Source organism: Psammomys obesus, unplaced genomic scaffold, assembly GCF_907164565.1.
Source record: "Psammomys obesus unplaced genomic scaffold, mPsaObe1.curated_primary_1811, whole genome shotgun sequence".
Taxonomy (NCBI): Eukaryota; Metazoa; Chordata; class Mammalia; order Rodentia; family Muridae; genus Psammomys; species Psammomys obesus.
This window is the reverse complement of record NW_026586589.1, coordinates 9,117,108-9,142,113: the sequence shown is the minus strand read 5'-3', so window position 1 is coordinate 9,142,113 and position 25,006 is coordinate 9,117,108. Positions and strand designations below refer to the sequence as shown.

Sequence of the window (25,006 nt, the reverse complement as noted above, 5' to 3'; positions counted from 1 at the left end):
GCCTCTTAGTCTATGGACCAGTGGCCAATTTTAGTTTGGGTTCCCCCAATAGTAAACCCCAAGGTAAGGATTCGAGGGGAGTGATGTAATGGGAAGTGTTCCCAGGAGGCAGTGGCTGAGGCATGAGGGAGATAGTTTCCCGTGTGCACCTGGAGTCCCATCCTGCTAGGAGCTCCAGCAAGCAGCTCACAGCGTGTGGAGGCTCATCTGCTCTGAAGGCTGGGAGCAGCTCACGGTGGTGTTTCTTAGCACTGGGTTGGTGCTCAAGGGGCAGTCTTTATCCCCAAAGCTTCAGGCCTGCTGCAGAGGGTGAAATAGGCACCAGCCCTCAGGCCAGGGACACAGGAGTGGCAACTGGGACAGAGGAGAGGATGGCAGAGTTCCCCACCATCTGCTCCAATGAACCTGCCTGGCTATGGTCGGCCTTCCTGCAATCTGGAGCTTGTGCGCCTTCCAGAACCAGCGGAGTAGGAAGCTCATTCAAACCGTCTGCTCTGAACTTTGCAGTCAACTGCAGTAGCTGAGAGCATTGGGGGAGTCAGACACAACCCCACCTCCACTACCCCGGAGCTCTACAGCTCATCAGCTACCTGAGCCAACTCTTGGTCCTGCCACTCACCCCTCCTTCAGCACTCTGGCTGAGGCTCCTAGCACAGCAGCCACAGTGTGAGGAACTGGGAGGATGTGCACAATCTAGGACCCATCCTAGATCCTCTGGTCAGAAATTTTACTGTATTCAGTTGTTTGTTGGCTTAGTTTTGTGAGAGGGTCTCATGTGGTCTGGGCTGGTTTCCAGCTTGCTACATAGCAGAAGATGACCTGGAACTCCCATCCTCTGGCCTCTGCTCCCCAGGTGCTGTGAATACAGGTACGTGTCTCCATGCCTAGGTAGGAGACACGTACCTATATTCACAGCACTTGCACTGAGAAGCTATCCAGTGACTCACGCAGATCTCTGCCAGTCATTTCAAACACATAAAAAGACAAGAGGGAAGGGCCTATCGTGAGTAACGTCCTGCACTAAACCAAGGGTCTCAAATTGGCAGCCTCTGGCCCAGGCTTTCATGAGAGCTGTTTTGATTCTCCAGACTAACGGTTTTTAAAACCCCCACCTGGCACACGATTCTCCAGGTCACTGTGACCCATTCCCCCTGTGGCATAGCACTCCAAGCACTTCCAGTTATGCACCAAAAGCTAATGTGCACATCTGGACTGGTTTCAAATGCCAGAATCTATAACCAATGACGGCAAAGCATGGCTGAGATTTTCTAGGTTTAAAATGAGGCACTGAAGGAAACACGGGCCTGGAAATCAGGCAGACAGTTCAAAGCATTCACGAGGCCCTTTCATAGTAGCCATGTTACTTTAGGCAAGTTAACGCCTCTCTGACGCCCTTTCCACATCTGGAAAACATGGATCAACACATATCCTTGCAAGGTGACTGTATGGATTAAAGACAACCAGGCCCAAAGCAACCAGGAGAAAGTAGAAACTTGCTGGGCGGAAGTAACTGGTAATAGCGGCACAGGTGTCATAAAGCATCCAATGTGGGAATCAGGAATCTGTGATTACCCTCATTTCTGAGGCTTGAGGTGCTGAGGGGTGCCGGGCTCAGGCTGTCTTTAGTTCCAAATTTTCATTGTGTAGTGGAACCTTCTGTGCGGATAGCTGTGCTACTTGATACATGCAGAACACAGCTGCCAGTGCTGAAGACGCAGGGCAAGAAAGGCTGTCGTTAATCCTTCATATTACTATGTGTTGCAATGCCACAGCTTCGGAAATATTGATTTAAAATAGAATTAAGGTCTGAGGCTGGAGAGACGTGTTAGTGGTTAAGAGCACTTAGTTCAGCTGGGCATGGTGGCGCACACCTGTAATCCCAGCACTCAGGGAGGCAGAGGCAGGTGGATTGCCATGAGTGCGAGGCCAGCCTGGTCTACAGAGCGAGTTCCAGGACAGCCAGGGCTACACAGAGAAACCCTGTCTTGGAAAATAAAACAGAATGGAGCACTAAGTGCTCTGCAGAGGACCAGGGTTCATTTCCTACATGGTGGTCCATAGTACACCCACACCTCCAGTTTCGGGGGACCCAGCACCCTCTGCAGACTTCTGCCGGCACCAGGCCCACACATGGCACACAGACGTACACGCAGGCAAAACCTAGGCTTAGGGCTAATTCCACATGTTAGATGTTCTTTAAATCTTTATTTTCATTTACCGTATATGTGCCTATGCATGTGTGTGCATGCGCACGTAAACGACAAGGCACATGTGAAGGTCAGAGGACAACCTGCAGGGTCTGGGTCTCTTCTTCCAACAGGTCACTAACGTGGAACACAGGGATCAGACTCGGGTGGACAGGCACCTTTACTCAGAGAGCCATCTGCCTAGCCCTTTTTTCCTTTTCTTTCTGTCTTCATTCTTTCTTTTTTCTTTTTTTTAAAGACATAGTCTTATGCATCCCATGCTGGCCTGAAACTCACAACCCTACTGCCACAGCCTTCTTGGTAAGTTTAGAAGTTTTGTTCTCAGCGCTGGCGAGGTCTTCAGGGTCTTGCAGGATCTTGGCAAGTGCGGTATCCTAAGCTAGCCCTCCAGCTCTCGAAGGACCTTAAGGGCACATGTGGCACATGCTGTGTTCCTACTGGGTAGTGAGGCCCCACAGCTTCTCAATAGAATAACTTAGACAAAGAATTTAGCGTTTCTCTTTTTTTTGTAACCTATTGCCCTCTGACACAGTGCAGGGGAGGGCTATCATATCTGCCAGGAAGAAACTCTCCCTCATGGGCCCTCCCCTGAACTGAGCGGCCTGGGGTCCAGGGAGCAATGCGGCTCGCCTGGGCCTTACAGAAGTCGGAGGAGCAGCTGCAAGGAAGGCCCAGACTCCTCAGCCGGGCTCCAGCCACTTGCTACACTATTCAAAAGTACCTGGTGGGTACTTTTACTTCAGCAAATGGAACCCTGGGATAATGCAAGTTGGAGTGTGAGGTCCGTGACTCAGAAGGCGGGATCCCCGCGAGGGCGGGCACACTGTAGCGCTGTGGGCCGCGCTACTTGGAGGGGCGGCTCTTGTTGAAAATGAGGAAGTCCGAGAGGTCGTGCCACACGTTGCTGTCCTCGTAGAGGTAGGTCATGGAGGACCGCAGCGACGGCTGCAGCGTGGGCCGGTGGTACTCGAAGAGCCACAGCACGAGCCCCCAGATCACTGCCGTGTGCAAGGGGAACGGGTCCCACGTGAGCTTGGGGAGGTAGCCCTTCTCCACTCCCAGGCGGCACAGGGCGAACAGGACGCGTGACGTCAGGTACATGTTGATCTGCAGGAGAGAATGCCAGGTACCAGTCAGCGTGGCCACCGACAACCTTCACCTCCCACCCAGCCGTGGGCGCCGGCCATCTACTATGCGCTGGCTCCGCGGTTTTCAAAGTTACCATGTGGTGCGAGATGACGGAGGTGAGGTGCAGCAGGCATGTCTTTATGTGTGCGCGGTGCATGTGTGTGCCGGGTGCTGGGGCACATGTGTGGAGACCAGACAGACTCTGACTTCCTCAGTTCCCTCTCTAGCCTAAGTTTTGTTTTGTTTTGTTTTGTTTTCGTATCTTGGAGACAGGCTCTCCCTGAAACTAGCTATGTAGATCAGGCTGGCCTGGAACTCACACAGATCTCTGCTTGCCTCTGCCTCCTGAGTGCGGGGATTAAAGGCGTGAGCTACCAGGCCCAGTTCTGGCCTCATTTCTTTTTCTCTGTGTCAAGTTGACAAATACAGTAATTTTTTAAATGTCTTAATAATCCTTTCAATTTACAGCCAGGTGTAGTGGCACATGCCTTTCTTCAATTCCCACTGTGAGTTTGAAGCTAGCCTGGTCACACAGTGAGTTCTGGGACAGCAGGGGCTGTGTAGAGAGACCCTGTTTCAACATCCTTCCCCCACAAAGCTTTTAATGTCCAAACGTTTTTTCTTTTTAAAGATTTTTTTTTTTTTTTTTTTTTTTAGATCTAAAATCCACTCTTAATCTCTGAGCTAGAGATCCATCCTGCCCCCTACCCTATTTGTTGAGACAAGAGTTTTTCAGTGAACCAGGAGTACACCAATTTGGCGAGGCTGGCTGACCCTAAGTCCCAGGGATTCACCTCTTTCTGCCTCCCAAAAACTGGGATCACAGACAGATGCTTCTGTGCCTGTTTAAGAAGACAGTAATAAACTGGGTGTGGTGGTGAACACCTGTAATCAGGGAGACAGAGGCAGGTGGATCTCTGTGAGTTCAAGGCCAGCCTGGGCTACAAAATGAGTCTAGGACAGCCAAGGCTACACAGAGAAACCCTCTCTTGAAAAAAACAAAACAAGAAAAAAATAATTTATTTATTTGTGTGTAGGGTGATGTGCTTGTATATAAATATGTGTGTGTGTGTGTGCTGTGTATGTGTGTAGTGAGTGTGTGTAGTGTGTGTGTGTGTGTGTGTGTGTGTGTGTGTGGTGTTAACTTGAAAAAGTTGGTTCTCCTATGACGTGGTTCCAGGGATCAAAGCCAGGTCATCATGTTTGTCAGCAAAGCACCTTAACCTGCTGAGCCATCTTGCCAGCCTTTGCCTTTTTATTTTTCCTTTTTTGTTTGTCTTTTGGTTTTTCCAGGCAGGGCTCCTCTGTGTAGCCCTGACTGGCCTGGACTCACTCTGTAGATCAGGCTGGCCTTGAACTCAAGAGATCCACCTGCCTCTGTCTCTTGAGTCCTAAGATTAAAGGTGTGTACCACCACCCCTGGCCTTAGTGTGTGTGTGAGCGTGTGTGCATGTGTGTAAGCCAGAGAATACTATCAAGTGTTGTTCCTCAAAAGCTATCCACCTTGTTTTGTTTGTTTGTTTTTTAATCTTTTTTTTTGAGACAGAATCTCTCCCTGCCCTGGAGTCACTGTTTGGACAGAGTGTCTGGCAACCAGAAAGCGTCAGGGATCTCCTGTGTCTGTGTCTCCAGTGAGGGCATCACAAGTAAGCATCAGAGTGCTTACCTTTTCATGTGGGTTTTGGGGACCAAACTCTGGGCTTCATTTTGCTTCATAAGCACTTTGCCAAAAGAACTACATCCCGTATTAGAAGCTGGGTTTGCTTGTTTGTTTTTTAAGACAGAGTATCACTATGGCGCCCTGGCTGTCCTGGACTCACTATGTAGACCTCGAACTCACAGAGATCCACCTGCCTCTGCCTCCCCTGCCAAGTACTGGGATTAAAGGCATGCAACCACTATGCCTGGCTCCCTTTTTAGAAATTTTTATTAGAAGTTTTAAAAACGAATTATAAGCAGTTCAAATATTTAAAAAGTGAGGCATAAGAAGGAGGAGAAAATTTTGGATATCCTTGCAATTCCATTTTTTTTTTTTTGTGAAGCTAGCTGGGTGTACATAATAAATTCCAGGCCAGCAGGGGATACATGAAAAGACCTTATCTCAGAGAAAGGAAAGCCACAGATGAGAGACATTCACAGCACATATCTGCAAGGCATTAGCACATAGACGATCTGAAAAAATGTCCTCAGAGCTCAAAAGAAAAATGTGAAATATTCTATTTGGAAAGTGAGGAAAAGACATAAATGTTTCATCAAACAGGATGTACAGATGGCAAATGAATGATAGTGAGGAAGTTTCCATATCATCAGCCACGAGGGAAAAGGCAACGTAAAGTCACAATGAGATGCACTATCACAATGGCTAAGACGGCCAGGGAGATGGTTTAGGGGTTGAGGGCACTTGCAGCAAAAGCCTGACAACCTGGGTTCCATCTCCAGAGTCAACAGTGGAAGGACAGAACCAACTCCCAAGAATTGTCCTCTAATCTACACACATACATGACGGGAGATGCATGCCTGCACTCACAATCATATCACACACACACACACTAAAAACTTTAAAACATGGATAAAATATACCATGCAGTAAACCAATTTTTAGCATAGCTGTAGAGAAACTAGACAAGCCAATCCGATCTCCATGGTGATAATGTAAACAGGACAGTCACTCTGAAAAACAGTTTCTTAGAAGGCTGCTGGGTTGCCTGTCTCTGTCTCTCTGTCTGTGTGTGTGTGTGTCTCTGTCTCTCTCTCTGTGTCTCTCTCTCCCTGTCTCTGTCTTTCTCTCTGTCTCTTTATGTGTGTCTCTTTGTCTTTGTCTCTGTCTCTGTCTCTCTGTCGTCTTTCTCTGTCTGTCTGTCTCTGTGTCTGCCTGCCTGCCTGTCTCTCTTTCTCTTTCTCTCTCTCTCCTCCCTCCCTTTCTCTTCCTTTCTTGGCAGGTTTTTTTAAACCAAGCATGCATATACCACACAACCCACAATTACACTCTTGGGCTTTTATCCCAGAAAAATGAAAACTTATGTTCACAGAAGAATATGTTCTTCTCAGATCTACCTGTAATACCCTACAGCTAGACACTTCAAATGTCCTTCAAAGGATGATTATAAAAAAAACAAACAAACCCTTTGGTACTTCTATACTACTTAGGGATAAATTAAGCCAGACTGGCCATACTTGACTATAATCCCAGTGCTCTTGAGGCTCAGGGAAAATTGCCAAGACTCAAGGCCATCTTGGGCTACAGAGCAAGACAATATAAGAAAAAAAAAAAAAAAGCTGGTTGTGGTGGCATATGCCTATGATCCAAATACTGGGGAAGCAGAGGCATCAGGAGTTCAAGGCCAGCCTCAGCTATATATTGAGTTTGAAGCTAGCCTGGGTAACATGAGACCCTCTCTTAAAAAAAAAAAAAAGAAAAGAAAAGAAAAAGAAAAGGCTGGAGAGATGGAGCATTTGCTGCTCTTGCAGAGGACCAGGCTCACCAACACCCCAATGGCTGCTCACTACTTTCCGTAACTCCTGTCCCAGAGGATCCAACACCCTCTCTAGTCTCCCCAGCATCAGGCATCAGGCGGTGCACACACGTACATGTAGGCACACACTCAGGCACATAAAAGAAAAATAGTTTGTTTTAAAAGAAAGAAAGAGCTGGGCAGCGATGGCTGGCACACATCTTTAATCCTGGCACTCAGGAGGCAGAGGCAGGCTGATCTCTGAGTTTCAGGACAGCCTGGTCTACAGAGTGAGTTCCAGGACAGCCAGAGCTATACCAGTCTTGAAAAACCTCAAAAAACAAACAAACGAAAAAACAAAAAATCTGGGGCTGGAGAGATGGCTCAGCCGTGAAGGACATTCACTGGCTACAGTGGCTGCTCTTTCAGAGGACAGAGATTCAGTTCCCAGCATTCATACAGCAGCTCACAATCATCTGTAACTCCAGTTCCAGGGGATCCAATGTCCTCCATGGATACCAGGCATACATATAGTGCATAGACACACATATAGGCAAACACACATATGTAAAAACATCCTCAGAAACCCTTTTTACAGGGCTGGAGAAATAGCTCAGAGGTTAAGAACACTGGCTGTTCTTCCAAAGGTCCTGAGTTCAATTCCCAGCAACCACATGGTGGTTCACAACCATCTATCATGAGATCCGGTGCCCTTTTCTGGCGTGCTAAGGTGTACATGCAGGCAGGACATTATATACATAATAAATAAATCTTAAAAAAAAAAGAAAAGAAAAGAAAACCTTCTTACAAGATGAAAATGTGTCCACAGACTTCTCATTTCTAGGCCTCCAACAATGCACAAGCTACAGACGGCCGCTGTGTGTGTGTATGACGGCCGAAGGCTGGTCCCCCTCCCCTATGCCCACGCAGATGGCACTGGGGGAAAGTCCCTTCCGTGCCCAAGCAGCAGGCACTGGCTCTGTCAGCAGCTTTAATTTTCAGGGAAATGGGAACTTCTGTTTCCATTTATTTTCTGATTTTATCATGATGTCTCTAAGTACTTGGGAGGAGACAGGCAGAGTCTGCCCTTTCAACAGATACTGGCCACCCATGCTGCCCTTCCTGTGCCCTTCCTGTCTTTTTCCACCAAAGAATCAGTCCATTTCATATCAGCTACCAAGTTTGCAAAAATAGTCATAGTAATCCATGGTATTAAAGATCTTTAAAAAAATGTATTCTGCTTATTATTATTGTATTTTAGGGGGAGGATGCAGGGCATGTATGCCATAGCACAAATACAGGGTCAGAGGAAAACCTTCAGAAGTCGGTTCTTTCTTTCCACCGAGCGTGAGTCCCAGACATCAAATTAAGTTGTCAGACTTAACAGCAAGCAACTTTTTCTGGTGAAGTACCTCACAAGGCCCTCAGAGTTGTTCTCTCTCTCTCTCTCTCTATCTGTCTACCTACCTACCTACCTACTTTTAAGACAGGTTCTCTCTACGTAGCTCTGGCTGTTCTGGAACTCACCGTATAGCCCATGCTGGCCTCAAACCCATAGATACCTTCCTGCCTCTGCCTCCTGAGTGCTGGGGATCCTTAGGTCTTTTAATGTACACAGACATTCGACACATAACCTGTGTCATTTCTAGTACTGGTAGAAATCTCTGTAGGTGATCCTGGGGGAGAGGCGTACTAATTTTGTTCATCTTTTCAAAGAACCAGCATTTCTCTTTTGATTTCCTGTTTTCAATTTCCCTGAGCGCTATGTGTCTGCTTTGAGATGCGGCCCAGGCTGGCTTCTAATTGGTGACTTAGTCTCCTCAGTCTCTCAGTGTCCCACCATACCCAGGTCAAAGTACATTAAAAAAAAAAAAAAAAAAAAAAAGACAGACTGCAGAGATGGCTCACCAGTGAAGAGCATTTGCTGCCCTTACAGATGACCGACCTAGCACCTCTATAGGGTGGTAATTCCCTGTCCAGAGATGTTAACAGCCCCTTTAGGCCTCCATGCACACCCACACAGAAGTACACACCCACACACAGAGGCACCTGCACATTAGTAAACGGCTAAGAACTCATGGCAGCATCCAGGTGATGCATATCTGTAATGGCAGCACCTGGGACAAGGCAAGAATCTGAGGAGGAGTTCAAGGCAAGCCTCAGCTATACAGCAAGCTCAAGGCCCACCTGAACAGGACAAAACCTGTCTCACCACCACCACCAAAATCCTTGTCCCACAGAGCAGCAGACACACTGATGTGGGGAGCCCTTGGATTCCAACTGTGACTTGGTCTACAGATGGGTAAAATTGCAGTGATTGGTGGCGGCCCGAGCCTACAATCCCAGTGTTCAAGAGGCACATGCAGAGGCAGGTGGATCTCCATGAGTTCAAGGCCAGCCTGGTCTACAGAGTGACGTCTACAGGACTATACAGTAAAAGGTTGTCCCGACCCCCACCTCCAAAAATGGGAAAACTGAGGGAAAAAGCAACCCTTCCAAAGGTCACACAGGGACCTGAGAGACTCAGACCTCAGACACAGACAATGGCCAAGAGTTCATCTTCTTGGCCATCACCTTCTCTCAAGGAAAGGGCACCCCGCTGGCCCTGTCCCACCCCAGGAAAGCCTTTACCTGGCTATTGATGTTATTGTTCTCCCCAAACAGCAGGATGCCCCCGATGAAGGCAGCCAGGAAAGAGTGCATCTGGTGTGTCTCGCCTTGCACGTGGGACTGGAGGGCACAGAGACTCTTATAGGTGAACACAAAGCAGGCCAGGTTCCGAGAGTGGAGGTACGTGGCTTTCAGAATGGCCTCCAGCTTCTGTCTGAGACTGCACAAAAAGAAAGCCCCCATGACTACAGGCTCAGCTGGTCCAGGCAGGTTCCCCAGGAGAAGACACAGATCTGAATTAGGCAAGGATGCTCCACGTCCTCAGGGGCAATGCTCTCTCACCAGATGGGGACCTTAACTCAGCGTCACCACCTCAGAGGGCCACTCCTGGTCACCTTTCATCAATGAGTACCCCTTTCTCTGCTATTATTTCCTTCATGGCTCTCATCACCATTTAACATTTTAGGCTGGCCTATAAAGTCCCACTGTCCTCAGTATAAGCTCCTACAAAGCAGGGTCTAGATCTTGCTTGTTCATCCTAGAGGCACAAAACAGTGGCCCGGCACGCAGTAGGTGCTTAACAAATGGAAGAGGTGAGCGAACCGTGAATAAATGAGTGAGTGCCTATTGTGAGCTGAATCTGCAGATAGAATTCTGAGAAATGACAGATCTGTGTTCTGCCTTGTGGCGCTTCTGAGGGGAAAACATAATTATCAAGACAGGAATCAAACATCGGCTTTGACGAGAGGTGGTCCTAGACTCTGAAGGACAGGGAGGTATCTGTGAGGAGCATGCTGCTCCCTGGGCAGAAGACTCGCCACAGGCAAAGGCCCCCAGGACAGACCCAGAGGAAGGGAGCAAAGCAATGGAGAGAGGCCAGTGTGGGCTCGAGAGAGAGCCAGGAGCAGGCACTGTGTGTGGAGAAGGGAGATGAGGTCAGCTACCTGCACGTGCTCTTCCTTTTGAAATAAAGAATTGATTCAGTCCATCTTCTCTTCGTGTGTGTGTGTGTGTGTGTGTGTGTGTGTGTGTGTGTGCGCGCGCGCACGCGCTCAGAGATCTACCTGCCTGTGCCTCTTGAGTACTGGGATTAAAGGAATATGCCACCATGTCCAGCTATGAGTAACATGTTTAGAGCAAGAAAATTGGATTGCAGCTTGGCATGGTGCCATACTCCTGGGTGAAACGGGAGGAGTGAGAGTTGGGGACCAGCCTGGGCTACAGAGCAAGACCCTCTCTCAAAGACTAAAGCCAGGCGTGGTGCCGCTCACCTTTAATCCCAGCACTCAGGGAGACAGAGCAGAGTCTGGTGGATCCATGTGAGTTCGAGGCCACCTTGGTCTACAGAGCAAGTCCAGGAGAACCAAGGCTACAGAGAGAAACCCTATCTCAGAAAACCAAAACCAACCAAACAACCAAACAAAAAACTATAAACAAAAAGTAAGGCCAGACATAGTATTGCTGCCCTTTAATCCCAGCTCTTGGGAGGCAGAGGCATGTGGACTCCTGTTGAGTTTGAGGCCAGCCTAGTCTACACAGTGAGACTCTGCCTCAAAAAATGAAAATAAAAAACAAAACAACAAAAAAACCTGAAAAAGTAAGCAGGTAGCCAGCACTGCCCTTCCCCTCAAGATGTCTCTAAGTCTGGACTGCCTGCCTAGCCACCCAGATCTGGGCCACCACGCCAGAACATGCCATGGCTTCTTGCTACACACCTACTTCTGCTCCTGTCATTCCTTCCTCCCCCTCAGAGCCGTTCTCAACCAGGCAGCAAATGATTAATCTTCATGCTGTTAAACCCCAGGAAGCCATGGAACCTGTTCTCCCAGCTATTGGGGAAGCTGACTGAGGTAGGACTTGGGCCTTGCAGTATGCGGGCAGACTGACAACACAGCTGGACTTCATCTCAAGGAGCAAAAAACAAAGAAACCAAAACAAAGAAACAAAACCCCCAAACATACAAAGCCTCTGGAGAAGGGTTGGAGAGATGGCTCAGGGGTTAAAGAGCACATACTGCTCTCACGGAGGACTCGAGTTCAGTTCCCAGCACCCATGGGAGGTGGCTCACAACCACTTGAACTCAAGCTCCAAAGGCTGTGACACCCTCCTCTGGCCTCCAAGGGCACCCGCATTCATGTGCACACATTCAGGGATAGAGAATTTTTTGCAGGAGTGGGGGGGGGGGGGGGGGGGAGAGATTTGAGACAGAGTTTCTCTATGTAGCTATGGCCGTCCTGGAATTCTCTCTGTAAACCATGCTGGCCTCGAATTCATAGAGATCTGCTTGCCTCTACCTCCCAAGTGCTAGGATTAAAGGCCTGTGCCACCTCCCTGGCCAGAGATATATAATTTAAAATGGAATAATTAAAGAAAAAAAAATCTCGCAGGAAGTCAAACAGTGGCATTTCTCCCCACACTCAAAATGTTACAATTTCCTGTTCTCACTTAAAAGGAGAGCCAAGCTCCTCTCTCCGGCTTAGAGCTGGGCATACATGGCCCAGTTCCTGCTATGGCCTTCTACGCCTCTCCCTTTCAACCTGTTTGTGGCCAACTTCTCAAACTCAGCCCCACCTCTGGCCCTTCCTGGCCATTAGCAGCTTGTGAACTCTTTTCCCTAATATCATTAATGTTCATTTTCTGCTACCTCCATCTAAAAGATAAGTCATAAAAAGGCAGGGATCTTTGTCTGTTTTGTCCACTGCTATATCCTTAGCAGCCCGAACAGTGTCTTATCACACAACAGATGTTCATTAAATAGTTGGTGATTAATGAATAAATTCAGGGTTTTTGTGTTTGTTTTTTTCAAGACAGGGTTCCTCTGTATTTCCCTGGCTGTCCTGGAACTGGCTCTATAGACCAGGCTGGCCTCAGGAATCTCACAGAAATCTGCCTGCCTCTGCCTCCCAAGTGCTAGGATTAAAGTTGTGTGTCACCACTGCCCAGTTTTGCTCTTTGTTTTTTAAGATTTATTTTTATGTGGAAGAGCATTGTGCCTGTATGTATGTATGTAAGCGCACAGTGCACATGCCACGTGCTCTCTGAGGCCAGAGGAAGGCGCCGATCCCCTAGAGCTAGAGTTAATAGTTACTATGCTGGAAACTGAAGCTGGTCCCCTGTAGGAGCAGCAAGTGCTCTTAACCACTAAGCTGCTTCTCTAGTTCCATAAATTCAAGCTTAAAAAAAAATATGTGTGAAGTGTGGTGCCCATATACCTTTAATCCCAGCACTCAGGAGGCAGAGGCAGGCGAATGTCTGAGTTGGAGGCCAGCCTGGTCTACAGAGCTAGTTCCAGGACAGTGAGGGATACATAAGGAAACCCTGTATCCCTAAAAACACACACAAAAAGAGGGGGGTGGTGGCTAGAGAGATGGCTCAGAGGTTAAGAGCACTGGCTGCTCTTCCAAAGGTCCTGAGATCTAGTGCCCTCTTCTGGCGTGCAGGCATGCATGCAGGCAGAACATTGTATATATAATAAGTAAATAAATAAGTATATCAATCAATCAATCAATCTTAAAAAAAAAAAGGGTTTAGGATCCTGTCTCAAAAACTAAACAAAACAAAAAGAGTTGGGGCTATAGCTCAGTGCCAGTGTGTTTGCCTACTATGTTCCTGGCTCTGGAGAGAGAAAGAAGGGAAAAGAAAAGGAAAGAAAAGAAAGGGAAAGAAAAGGAAAAGATAAGCTTTGGAGGGCAAAAAGCCCCAACAACGACGAAATAAAAATGCTAAAACAGAAATCTTTCGACTCTCACTCAGCCCGCCCTCAGAGAAACCGATGCCATCATCACCCCAATCACTGTGTCTGACTCTTGTAAGCTGCAGATGTGTCTGTAGCCATAAGAACTGGACTGCAAGGCATTTTCTGAGCAAGGCCTTGAAGGAAGAGTTATAGGGACTTTTGAGTCCCAGCGCACTGAAGCAGGCGAGGGGAGATCACAGACAGATCCCCTGAGGACGGACAGGTAGGAAGAAAATGAAGGCTGGAAGAGGACAGGCCACTCCTGGAAGTGGGCATGCACCAGAAAACGTGTGGGGGCAGGAGTACCAAAGCATGTGCCTGGAACAGAGCCTGTGTGCCAAGGAAGCCCACAGCGGACGTTGTAGAGACTCAACTGTGGCCAGACTGCAGAGGCCTTCAGGTCTGGTGGCTGGGTCTCTTTGGAGACTAGTGAGGAGCCACAGGCGTTTTCAAGCAGGGGACACAGGATCCCACTTGGACTTTAGGAAGCACAGCCTCATATAGGAAACCTCCACACCCATCCTGGCCTGAGGGCTGATCACATGCGTTCTCTCCCAGTTGGTATGCAGAGAGGGTAGGTACCTGCCACTCCGGAAGAGAAAGGTCATGACCAGTGCATGAGGCGCCCGGATTTTGACTCCATAGCTGTAGAAACAGAAGAAAACATTTACTAACCCATCACTGTAGCAGTTTCCAGGCCCTCCCTTTGATCCCTGGTCCTCTCCTCCCACCCCGGATTCTGATACCACAATGTTGGCTGCCCAGTTATATCTGGGTTCAAGTTCTAGAGTGGCCTTTGACTTATCTTTACCTTCTGAGAGCCTCAGTTTCCCTAACTAAAGGAATAGAGGCAAGGTATAACTCCGATGGAATAAAGTAAAGTGTGCAGGAAGCACCCACCACTCCTGCCCACCTGGCTTCCCAGAGATGCTCCCTCTGTTCCTCCCAAGCCTTCCTACTGCAGCCAGGCACAGCTTTTATTAATTTTAAATCAGTTAAATACACTGACTTATTGTTATCACTAACTTTTTTTTTTATCACATTTACTCACTGACACAGAATCTTACTCTGCAGCACTGGCTGGGCTGGAACTCACCTATACCTAGCCTCAAACTCAGAAAAGCCGAGTGTAGTGGCTGCACACCTTTAATCCGAGCACTCAGGAGGCAGAGGCAGGTGGAGCTCTTGAGTTTAAGGCCAGCCTGGTCTACAATGCAAGTTCTAGGACAGCCAAGGATGTTATACAGAGAAACCCTGACTGAAAAAAACAAACAAATATTAAACAAATAAATAAAAACAAAGACCCCAGCCTCATAGAGACCTGCCTGCCTATACCTCCTGAGTGCTGGGATTACAGGCATATGCCTCCATGTCCATTATTATTATTGCTTTGGTGGATTTGAAAATTAATAATTTTGTGTATGTGTGCTAGCTAGTTTTATGTCAACTTCACACAAGTGATAATCATCTGAGAGAAGGGAATCTTAATTAAGAGAATGCCTCCATAAGATCATGCTGTAGGCAGACAAGCCTGTGGGGCATTTTTTTTTTTTAATTAGTGAGTGATGGGGAGGGCTGAGGCCTTTGGTGATGTCTGGCAGGTGGTCAGGTTTTTATAATAAAGCAGACTGAGCTGGTGGTGGTAGCACAGGCCTTTAATTCCAGCACTCGGAAGGCAGATGCATACAGATCTCTTGAGTTCAAGGCCAGCCTGATCTACAGAATGAGTACCAGAAGAGCCAAGGCTACACAGAGAAACCCTATCTTGAAAAAAAAAAAAAAAAAGTAGACCGAGCAAGCCATGAAGAGCAAGCCAGTAAGAGGCACTCCTCAGTGGCCTCTGCATCAGCTCCTGCCTCCAGGTTCTTGCCCAGCTTGAGTTCCTGCCTTGGGTTCTTTCAACGGACTGTGACTCAGGATATGCAAGCCAATAAACCCTTTCCTCTCCAAGCTGTTTTTGGTAATGGTGTTTCATCATAGCTTGGTAACCACAGGTAAGACAAGTGCATGCCGCAGCATGTGTGCGTGAGAGAGAGAACAGCTTGCAGGAGTCAGGTTTCTCTTTCTACCCAGAAATCAAACTCGGGTCTTCAGGACTGGCAGTAAGTGCTTGTTACTCACTAAGCCATATGACCAACCCTGGCTTGCTTTTGTTTGTTTCTGTGTGTGTGTGTGTGGATCTCAAGTAGCCGGTCTCCATAGCTGACACTGGCCTAGAACTCCTGATCTTCCTACCTGCACCTCCTCAATGCTGGGATTATACCTGTGTGCTACAGGGGTGCCTAGTTTAATTTATTATTTATGTGTGTGTGCGTGCCATTCATGTATGATGCCGTTGGTGTCAAGATGAGGTGTCAAATCCCCTAGAGCTAGAGTTACAGGTGGCTGTGAGCTACCAACTGCGGCTGCTGAGACCCAAACTCAGGCCCTCTCCGGAGCAGTGAGTGCTCTTAACCACTGAGCAATCTTTCCAGCCCCCACGCCTGGCTTCTTATTCTTTTTCATCAGACACCTTGTGCTGGGTAGGTTTTACATCAGTTTGATGCAGGCTGAGTCCTCTGAGAAGAAGGAGCCTCAACTGAGAAAGTATCTCCAGGAGATTAGGCTGAAGGCAGCCAAGCCTGTAAGGCATTTTCTTAATCAATGATTGATGGGGGAGGACCCAGAACCCTGTGCGTCCCAGCACCTCTGGGCCAGTGGTCCTCAGTTCCGTAAGAAAGCAGGCTGAGCAAGCCATTAAGCAGCATTCCCCCATGGCCTCTGTCTGTATCAGCTCCAGGTTCCTGTCCAGTTTGAGTTCCTGGCTGGCTTCCTTCAACAGACTGTGACTCAGGCTGTAGAAGTCAAACAAACCCTTTCCTTTCCAAGTTGCTTTTGGCCATGCTATTTCACCATAGCAATAGTAACCCTAAGGTACACCTTCACCCTCATTTCTACAGCTGAGTCTAGCCTTACAGTCCTAAAATCCCTGAAGGCCTGAAACAACGGTTATGAGCCACATACTGTTGTCACCTGAATATTCACTGCGGGCCTCAAAAAGAGAGGGGCGCCAGCACTCAAGAGGCGGAGACAGGTGGAACTCTGAGTTTGAGGCCAGCCTGATCTGCATAGCAAGTTCCAGGACAGCCAGGAATACAGAGAAACTATGTCTTAAAAAAGGAGGGGGGCAGGGGAAGAAAGTACTCCACTGGCACACGCCATTAGCCTGGTACTTACATGAAACAACAAATTGCAAGAATCAGGCACGGGATAAATAGTTCAGAACGTAAGGTGCTGGCACAGTGAACATGAGGTGCCACATAAGAACCCACTAGTGCAGCGGAGCTCATCAGCAACCCAGACTGTGGAGACAGACATGGGCTCACTGGTGTGCCAGCCTAGCCAGTGCATGAGCCCCAGTGAGAGACACTGCCACAAAACCCAATACAAAAAGTGATGAAGGGCCAGGCGTGGTGGCACACGCTTTTGATCCCAGATCTTGGAGGCAGAGGTGGGTGGATCTCTATGAGCTCAAAGCAAGCCAGGTCTACAGAGAGTTCCAGATCAGCCAGGGCTACACAGAGAAACCCTATCTCAAACAATAATTTGGGGCTGGAGGAGATGTCTCAGTGGTTAAGAGCAGAGGATCAGGTTCAGTTCTCAGCACCACATGGTGACTTAAAACCATATATCTCCAGTTCCAGGGGATCTCCAATGCTCTTCTAGCTTCCACAGGTACCAAGCATGCACAGGGCACATAAACATACATGCAGGCAAAACATTCATACACATAAAATAAACATATCTTAAAAAGTAATTAATTTTTAATTTTTTAAAAGAAAAAACGAAGGTCAGAAGATGAAGAAAATAGTTCCATATTCAGCCTAAGGATTTGTTTTAGTCTGAATCTTCAGCATTACGGTTTGAGGGTTTGAGCTGGAGGACAGGCCCACAGAAAGTGCCATGGCTGGGAAGGACACAGAAAGAGTGGAATGACGCTCGAAGCCTAACTGGGAAACACCTGCTGGCTCTGGGGCCGAGTCTCTGGGATTCAAAAGAGCCAGGTGGAAAAGCATGGCTGTAGCGAAGAGTGTAAGGCGAGGGCGCTGATCCCTAAATCTAACCTTTCAAAAGAAGAATGTCGAAGGTGTGGGGACGTTAGGTGTGCTTGTGAGTGCACACGGCACCCTGGACGAAGACGCAAGAGACTCGCACAGGGGCTGTCTACAGAGAGGGACTCAGGACAGAGGGCGTTCTCGAAACTTCAGAGTTGGGGATGGAACTCAGGGCCTCCTGCGTGCTAATCCTGTACTCTGCCAGTGAGTTACACTCCTGGCTTAGCAGCCCACTTTTTGTCTTTCGTGAATGTGTCACCTAACTTTTAAAAAATAAAATTAAAGAAAAAAATATAAAGTTAACAACTTTAAATGGCGCCTTTCTTGTTTTTCCCAGAAGCTACTGTGATACTCTTATCTTCGCCTCTGCCTGGCAGTGGCCAGGAGTTCCCATCTCAGTCCCTGTGGCCTTGCCTCCCCCAGTCCATTAAAAACCTTATCTCCTCCTGCTCCAAGGCCTTCAGCCTCCTCCAGGCAGCCAGGAGCAGGCTGTCCTCAAGTCCCTACATCTGAGAAACCCCTTCTTAGGCTCCTCAAATTCAGGTAAGATTACATCACACGTGTAATCTCAGAAACTGGATGGCTGAGACGGGAGGACCCCGAGTTCCAGGCCAACTTAAGTTACCCTGGGTTTTTGCTGTTGTTTTGCTTTTAATGAAAATAGAGGCTAGCAAGACGTCTTGGTCAGTAAAGCGTTTGCCTTGTAAGTGCGAGGGCTGAATTGGATTCCTTGGACTCATGTAAAGAGCAAGGAGAGGTGGTGGGTACCGCTCTCCCAGGAAATGGTGAGAGAGGACGCAGAGAAAGGCAGCAGATGCTTGGAGCTTCATGGCCAACTAGCCGAGCCTACTTGGTGACATGTCAGGCCACTGAGACCCATTCTCAAACAAAAAAAGAGAGAGGACTGACACGGAGATGGTCCTTGGACCTCCACGGGTGCTGGCATACATGAACAGGAGACAAGTAAAACTCGTGAAGTATTTAGGGGTGAGTTAAATGGTCACAAAGTTCAAACATCTCAGTCACCCACGCTGACCTTTCCAAACTGATGGCCTCCCCACCATACAGCAGTTTTGTTTTTTCCCTGCCTCCAGGTCTTTGTTAAAGACATTTCCATACCCAGGATGCCCCTTCCCTTTTCTCCCTGGAAAACTCCATATCACCACCACTTCCCCTGAAAAGCATTCCTGAATACCACTTTGCTCTGATGTGGTATTTGTTTGTTTTGTTTTTGGTTATAGAGTCTTGCTATTGAACCCAGGCTAGCCTCAAACTCTCCATCCACTTGCCTCTAATGAATTCTAATCCTCCGTGTGTGCCGCCATGCTTAGCGCTATTTCGGTAGTGTGTGAGAAGTCCCTTGGACTTCCAGCCCTTAAGGACAGGCCCCGCATCAGCACCACTAACAAGTATTGAGGCCCCTGCCCTGGACACTCGGGAGTGGCTGAGCTCAGTTCTAATTGTACAGAGGAGGAAACGAAGAGCAGAAGAGACAAAGACTCATTCATTTTGCACAGTGCAAGCACTGGGGTTAGGGCCCAAACACCTGGCCCTGGAAAGTGTCTGTCCTGGCTGGGAATGTCCACTGAGGTGGACACACTGAGAGGCGGCATAGGGGCGGCCGTACAAAGCCCAGATTGGGCAATACTTGCTGGCCCAGGGGCCAGCTCCTGCTCTGTACAGATAACCTGGCAAAGAGGCTGCTGATACCTCAGGGCTCATGTCATCCTGGTCAAAAGTGTCTGCTATGATCTGGCCAGATCCAGCAGGAGCCAGGTTCTACCTGACTAAATGTCCATTCTGAGTGCGAGTCCTGACTATAACGCTGACACGATGTGACCAGGAGCAGTCGACAGACCCCTCAGTCACCGACACAAGAGTTGTTCCTAGTTTTCAAAAAGTCACCCAAGGAAAATTTGAATGCCTACAATGGAGGAAGAACCAGGAAGCATAGAGGGACAACGTAACTAAGAAAGAAAGAAAGAAAGAAAGAAAGAAAGAAAGAAAGAAAGAAAGAAAAAAGTATGTCTTATGGCAGGGTCTCACACTATAGCCTACACTGACCTGGAACTCACTACTTTGCACAAGTCGGCCTGTTTCAGCCTCCTGAGTATTGAGATTAGGGGCGTGTACAGCACACCAGACTGAGGAAGCACACGTTCTAGCCAGAGACATGGACTATGAAATTATTCAGCTCTTGAGGACGATGAGCTGAGGCAGGGGATGGAAAGTTCAGAGACAACACCTAAGCAGCAGTCTTAAAAGGGTTTGTGAGGCAGGTAGATGGCGCATGCCTGTAGCAATAGCCATCAGTGTGCTCGGAGTCCTCAAACAGGACCACGGAGGTACCCGGGAGACCCATTTCCCAGAAAGGCGTTCAAGGAAACGTAGCTGGCAGCAGGCTTCAAATCCTGGCGGTTGACTGGCTCAGCACCATGCCATGCCCTGCTACCAGGATGCCAGCTTTCGGACAGAGGCTTTGCTTTCTTCTCTGGGTCAAGGCTGGTTCTGAGACGGCAGCCCCGTGAACCCATGAGGCTTAAAGAAGGTGGAACACCCCCCCCCCCCAGGCACCAGGCAAGCAAAACGACCCCAAGCTCTCCTCTCCTACCTGTGTGAGGGGGTGAAGTCAATTTACCCAGCAAGTATTAGCTGCCGTTTTTTTCTTTTTTCATTCATTGTCACTTCCCAGGAGTCACCAGTGAAAATGAGGGCCGAGGTGAAGTCACCACATAGATGAGAAATGGGTTGTGAAGCCTTGGCAGCTGAGGAGGGGAAACCTACTAGCCAGTAAGTGACCACCTCCCTGTTAAGGGCAGAGTCCAGTTTCTTTTGTGCATACTGAGCCACCGAAGCCAAGTAGGCCAAAGGGCACACGACAAGATGGGGTGAACCGGACCCAAATGAGGAGATACAGGTGCTGGCATAGGAGGTAACTAAGCCAAGAGTATCAGGTTAGAAAGCACAGAGGAGCTATGAGCAGGCTAGCGGGAGTCCCAGCTCAAGACGGACAAGGTGACAGGAACCCAAAATCCTCCGCTCGCTGCATCCATGGGGCACTGAGACCTACGGACACCCGAGGGCTCCTGGAGAGAGAGAGAGCACAGCGCGGTGGCACCGGGCCTCGAACTCGGGACCCCAGGTAGGCCCGTCCCCTAGCCATCCCTGACCGGACTCCGCGGCCCTACTCACACAGCCCCGTTCCGGAAGCCCTTAAGTACGGCCAATGCAGCGTGGTAGCGGCGCTTGCGCAGCAGCGTGTTGACAGCCTGGAGAAGAGCCCGCAGCTGCGGCGGGGCGGCCATAGCACCGGAGCGCTGAGTCGGAGAGCCCGGCTGGACGCGTTCTGACAGCCCCGGCTTCCAGATGCACAGCTCACGGCATTGGGGAGCACCGCCCCGTCGTCGGACCCATAGGCTGAGTCTGCCGTCACTCCTAAGAGAAAGCCAGTCACAGAGCACACTTGTGGCCAGGGGCGGGGACGCGCCCGCTCTCCGGAATAGCTGTCTGATTGGAAGAGAACGGAGAGTTGGTAACCAATCGCCTTGACTCGGAAGGTCTCACGCCGGATTCGTCCAATCAGAAGGCAGTTTTCTTAGGGAGAAGTTTGGTTCATGGGGGGCTTGGGTGGGGATTGTTACCTTCTGCGAGTTGGGAGTGGGTGACTTTTGGGAGGTGACAGTGGTCTTATCTTCACACTTGGCACTTTCGATTGCCTCACAAGAATCGCAGCTAACCCTGTGGCTACACGTCTCTTTTGTTGCTGTTGTTTGGTGTTTTGAGACAGGATCGCTTGTAGCCCAGACTGGCCTTGAACTCCGATCCCCCTGCCTCTACCTCCCACACGCTGGGACTGCAGGCCGGTGTCATCATACCTGTCTTCTACTTGTTTTTAAAATACAAACTCTTTCCCAGGGCCCCCGGGAGCAGATTTATTTGATTGTAGGCCCTTGTCTCTCCTTCCACAGTCTCCCTTTTCTCCAACCGACTGACTTAGTTTCCATTCCTTGAGTATGAATCCTTCTGCTTCAAAGGAGTTGCAGCTGGTGGTCCGCTTTTGAGATTCATTGCCCCTGTGTGTCCCAGGACTGACTCCCTCTCAGTATTCAGGTGTTGCCTCAGGATAGCCCACAGACAGTAGCTCTGCTCACTCTGACTTATTAATCCCCGTTTTCCATTGTTGTTGTATCCTTTGTTTGTTTGCTTGTTTTTCTCTGTTGAACCCTTCACAAGTTGTAATTGCTACCACTTGCTCAATGTCCATCACCACGGACTGTGGCTTTCTTGGGGGCCAGAAAGCTGTTTGTCTCCTTTTCTGCTGTAACCCCAGCACCCAACACTAGTTTCCAGAACTGGTACTGGAAATTATCACTGCCAGAACACTGATGAGTGACATTAATCTATAATATTACGGTGGTAAAGGTCATCAGCTGTCAACCACACACTGAGTGCTGGCTGTAATTTACAAGGTTGTTCCCGGGTATTTGAGACACTTGATATCTATGGGTGTTATTGTCTAGGTAGTGTCAGAGGTTGGTAAAGGAAGTGAATTATGTTGAGCCTTTCTTCCTTTTGTGATGAGCAACTAGTGAATTGACTTAGTCCTCTAAAATCTGTGCAGAAAATGGTGTCTGCACACTAGGGATGTAGCTCAGTTGGTAGAATGTAGTCTAGCCTACAAGACACCCCAGCGTGATCTCTTCGCGTCATCAGGGAGTTTAGTAGCATACTCCTATATTCCCAAGATAAGAGAGGTGACTCCGGTAGCCCAGAAATTCAAGGTTGTTTTCAGCCATGTTCATAACAAGATTGAGGTCAGCTCTGAGATACGTGAGATCCTGTCTCAAAAGGATAGGGGAGAGGCTGCAGAGACAGCTCAGACAGTAAAGGTCTTGCCAGCTGAGCAGGAGGACCCAAATTCGGTGCTCAAAACCCCTAGAAAAAGCTGGGGTAGTGGAGTAGTGGGGTAGCAGGGCTGGGGAATCACTGGAGCTCACTGGGCAGCCACCCAGCTTGATTGATGGCCCTCGAGTCCTTGTTAGCAAACCGGTCTCAAAGAGACAAGGTAGACCTCTGGCCTCCACACACTTAGTATATGTGTGCCCACCCCCCACACACACACTGGTGAGACCGCATGTTTACAAATGCACATCCATATATGCACATTATATACAAATAGTGATCTCGTTGTGGGAATGTTTCCTCCTCCACAGGAGGCCTGCACACCCCTGCTGCCTTCCTTTATGTTGAGGACCGATGACTTTTGGTTGGTGACCAAGTCTCCAATGATTTCCAAGAAGCTCCATCACATTTTGCTGGTACTCAGCACCAACACTGATGAGCAGCAGGGGTTGGCCTTTGCCATTATTGATGTGAAAGGAGGGTGTGGAGCAAAGATATGCTCAAATGGTGTGGAACGCTGGAGGACTCAGAGGGTTCGTGAAACAGGTGATCACAGCCACACCAGGACAAGACCCTGACTTGAACACAAGAAAGATTGGCAGAAAGGTAGCCAGGCTCTGGCCAGTGTCTGCACATCAAGTTCTGTCAAAACCTAGGACACCTAATGAAGACTGAGACCCACACAGCACTGTGTCACTTCTGGCACTTTTGTGTCCAAGGCCCACACATCAAGACTGTTGGCCACTATTGCAGAGGAATTTTAATTCAGAACATGGCTGCTATGGCAAGAGATCACACCCAAAGACCTTCTGTGTGATCCGGCTGGAATACAAACATTCCTTTAATCCAGGAGACAGAGGCAAGCAGATCTGAGTTCAAGGCCAGCCTGATATAGAGCAAGTTTCAGTTAAGAAAAGCTTAGGTACAAGCATGGTGGCATATGCCTTCAATCCCAAACAAGGAAGGTAAAGTTAGTTTGTAGAAGGAAGAACCAGTGTTTGAAATTGATGCTTAATTGAGTGGCAGAAAAGGTGATGAATCAGAGAGATTTGACAGAATGTGCCCAAATTTCATGAAAAGAGAGAGGAAAGGGAAGCTACTTAATGGGCAATAAGAAAGAGAGAGAAGGCAGTTTTACCAGGATAGTAATGTAGAGACAGGTTCCAGAGAGAGAACTCAGGTGAAGACAGAATGAGCCAGAGAATGAGAAGGAGCCAGGAGATTAGAAAAGATTGCTGGAGTTAGTTTGAGGCCTAGGAGAGCACTTCAGGGGCATAGAGAGAAGCCAGATTAATTAAGTCAGCTGGGAGAGAAGTTTGAGCTAGAACAGCTGAGTTGAACGAGCCAGGGCAGAGCTCAGAAAGAACAAAAAAGGGTGAGCTTGTTAAGCAGTAAATCTCAGGCTGAAAACATTCTAGGCCTAGATTAGATGGTATAGAGGCCAGAAGCTCGCTGAACTAGGCCTAGGTTAGCAGAAGGAGGCAGTAAGCCTTGGAGACAACAATTATCTCAGGAGAATAAAAGTTCCTTTTGTAAACTATGGCCATGGGTAAATCTTCTGTTAGTCAATAGCTAATCTGTCCAATATGTCTATTTATATAATCTACTTATAAAAAGAGATGCTTAAAAGTGTGAAGAATGTCCAGGCCAGTTACTGAGGGAAAACTGGACACTAGATAACAAGAGGACCCAGATACTGAAGCACCAAAGCCACTTATGACATGAGAACCTTGAAAAACATCAAACATGTGACTTTCAATTTGTCAACCACACAGGTCAAGAGATACAAGAATGAAATCCAGGGCCTGTTCAAAGCAAGGAGGCTTAGAGCAGACTCTCCTCTCAAGTCAAGCTGAGATCTCCCCCTGGGGGAAAAAAAATCACCTTCCAGGCTAATGTGACAGGAGCCATTGTACAACCCCTTAGCCCTAAGGAACCAAAAGGGCTGCTTCAGAGCTGAACACAATAACTGAAAGAAAAAGAAAAGTGTAACTGGCATTTTCTACTTTGTGGGTTCTTCTTTCTTCCACCCTTCTCCACCCTTTTCTTCTTCCCTCTCGACCCCTTACACTAGATATAAGAGAAAAAAGGATATCGAGAAAAGGAAAGAGATCCCTGAATAAAGTCAGGGGTTGGAAAGAGGGTGTCATTATTGTTAGATTACTTTCTGCTGATTAGGAGCGTGGAGATGCTTGGGGAAAGTTTTATCTTCTTCAATGTCAAGATATCTAGTTTCTTCTTCTTGTTTCTTTTTGTGCATGACTACTTAACCACACTAACACCAAAACAACAACTCACCCAACAACCCACCATCAACTACCAACCACACCATTTCTAGACCCTCTCTGAAAAGTCCTCAGAATTCCAAAAGTCAGACAATTTCAGAGACTATCTGCAACTGGCAAAAAAACGCCCCTGCTAGAGCACAAGGCAAATCATAAGTCAGCTGCTGTAAAGCAGCCCCGTATCTGCACACCTGGGATTAAAATTAAAACAAATTGCCATACTATTTCTGTGTTTTTAAAAGAATCCAAAATCTCAAAGTTCTCACTACAGAGAGGGGAATTCTTTTTTAAAGGCTCTTTCTTGGAAAGTGTGGCTGATGAATGTGGAGCAGGGCTTGATATGTCAAGAAATCTCAAGCTACACCAACTGTGGTGTTGCACGCCTGTAGTCTCAGTCCTGGTGAGGCAGAGGCAGAGGGATCATGGATTTGAGTCCAGCCTGGGCTACCCTGTAAGACCCTCCTAAAGCAGGGCATTTGCCACCACACCTTATTCTTTTTTAAACATTATTTTTACTGTTGTTAAGTGTATATGTGAGTAAGTGAGTGTGTGTGTGTGTGTGTGTGTGTGTGTGTGTGTGTGTGTGTGTGTG

At 48.2% G+C, this 25,006-nt stretch overlaps 1 protein-coding gene across 1 annotated transcript; it reads right to left on the bottom strand.

Moving 5' to 3' along the window:
* Nucleotides 1-2,185: 2,185 nt before the first annotated feature.
* Nucleotides 2,186-20,614, bottom strand: Pxmp4 (peroxisomal membrane protein 4). The gene is made up of 4 exons (XM_055602308.1): nucleotides 20,420-20,614; nucleotides 13,716-13,778; nucleotides 9,419-9,617; nucleotides 2,186-3,314 (listed from the first exon to the last, which is right to left on the bottom strand). The coding sequence occupies exons 1-4, from the start codon at nucleotides 20,530-20,532 to the stop codon at nucleotides 3,051-3,053; spliced, it is 639 nt and encodes a 212-aa protein (XP_055458283.1). The 5' UTR covers nucleotides 20,533-20,614; the 3' UTR covers nucleotides 2,186-3,050.
* Between the last annotated feature and the right edge of the window lie 4,392 nt (nucleotides 20,615-25,006).

Coding starts and splice junctions, on each gene's coding strand:
- Pxmp4 (XM_055602308.1), bottom strand. CDS start 20,532: ATGGCCGCCCCGCCGCAGCTGCGGGCTCTTCTCCAGGCTGTCAACACG. Junction 9,618..13,715: donor TTTCTCTTCCGGAGTGGCAG/GTACCTACCCTC, acceptor CTTTTTGTGCAG/TCTCAGACAGAAGCTGGAGG. Junction 3,315..9,418: donor ACAATAACATCAATAGCCAG/GTAAAGGCTTTC, acceptor TCTCTCCTGCAG/ATCAACATGTACCTGACGTC.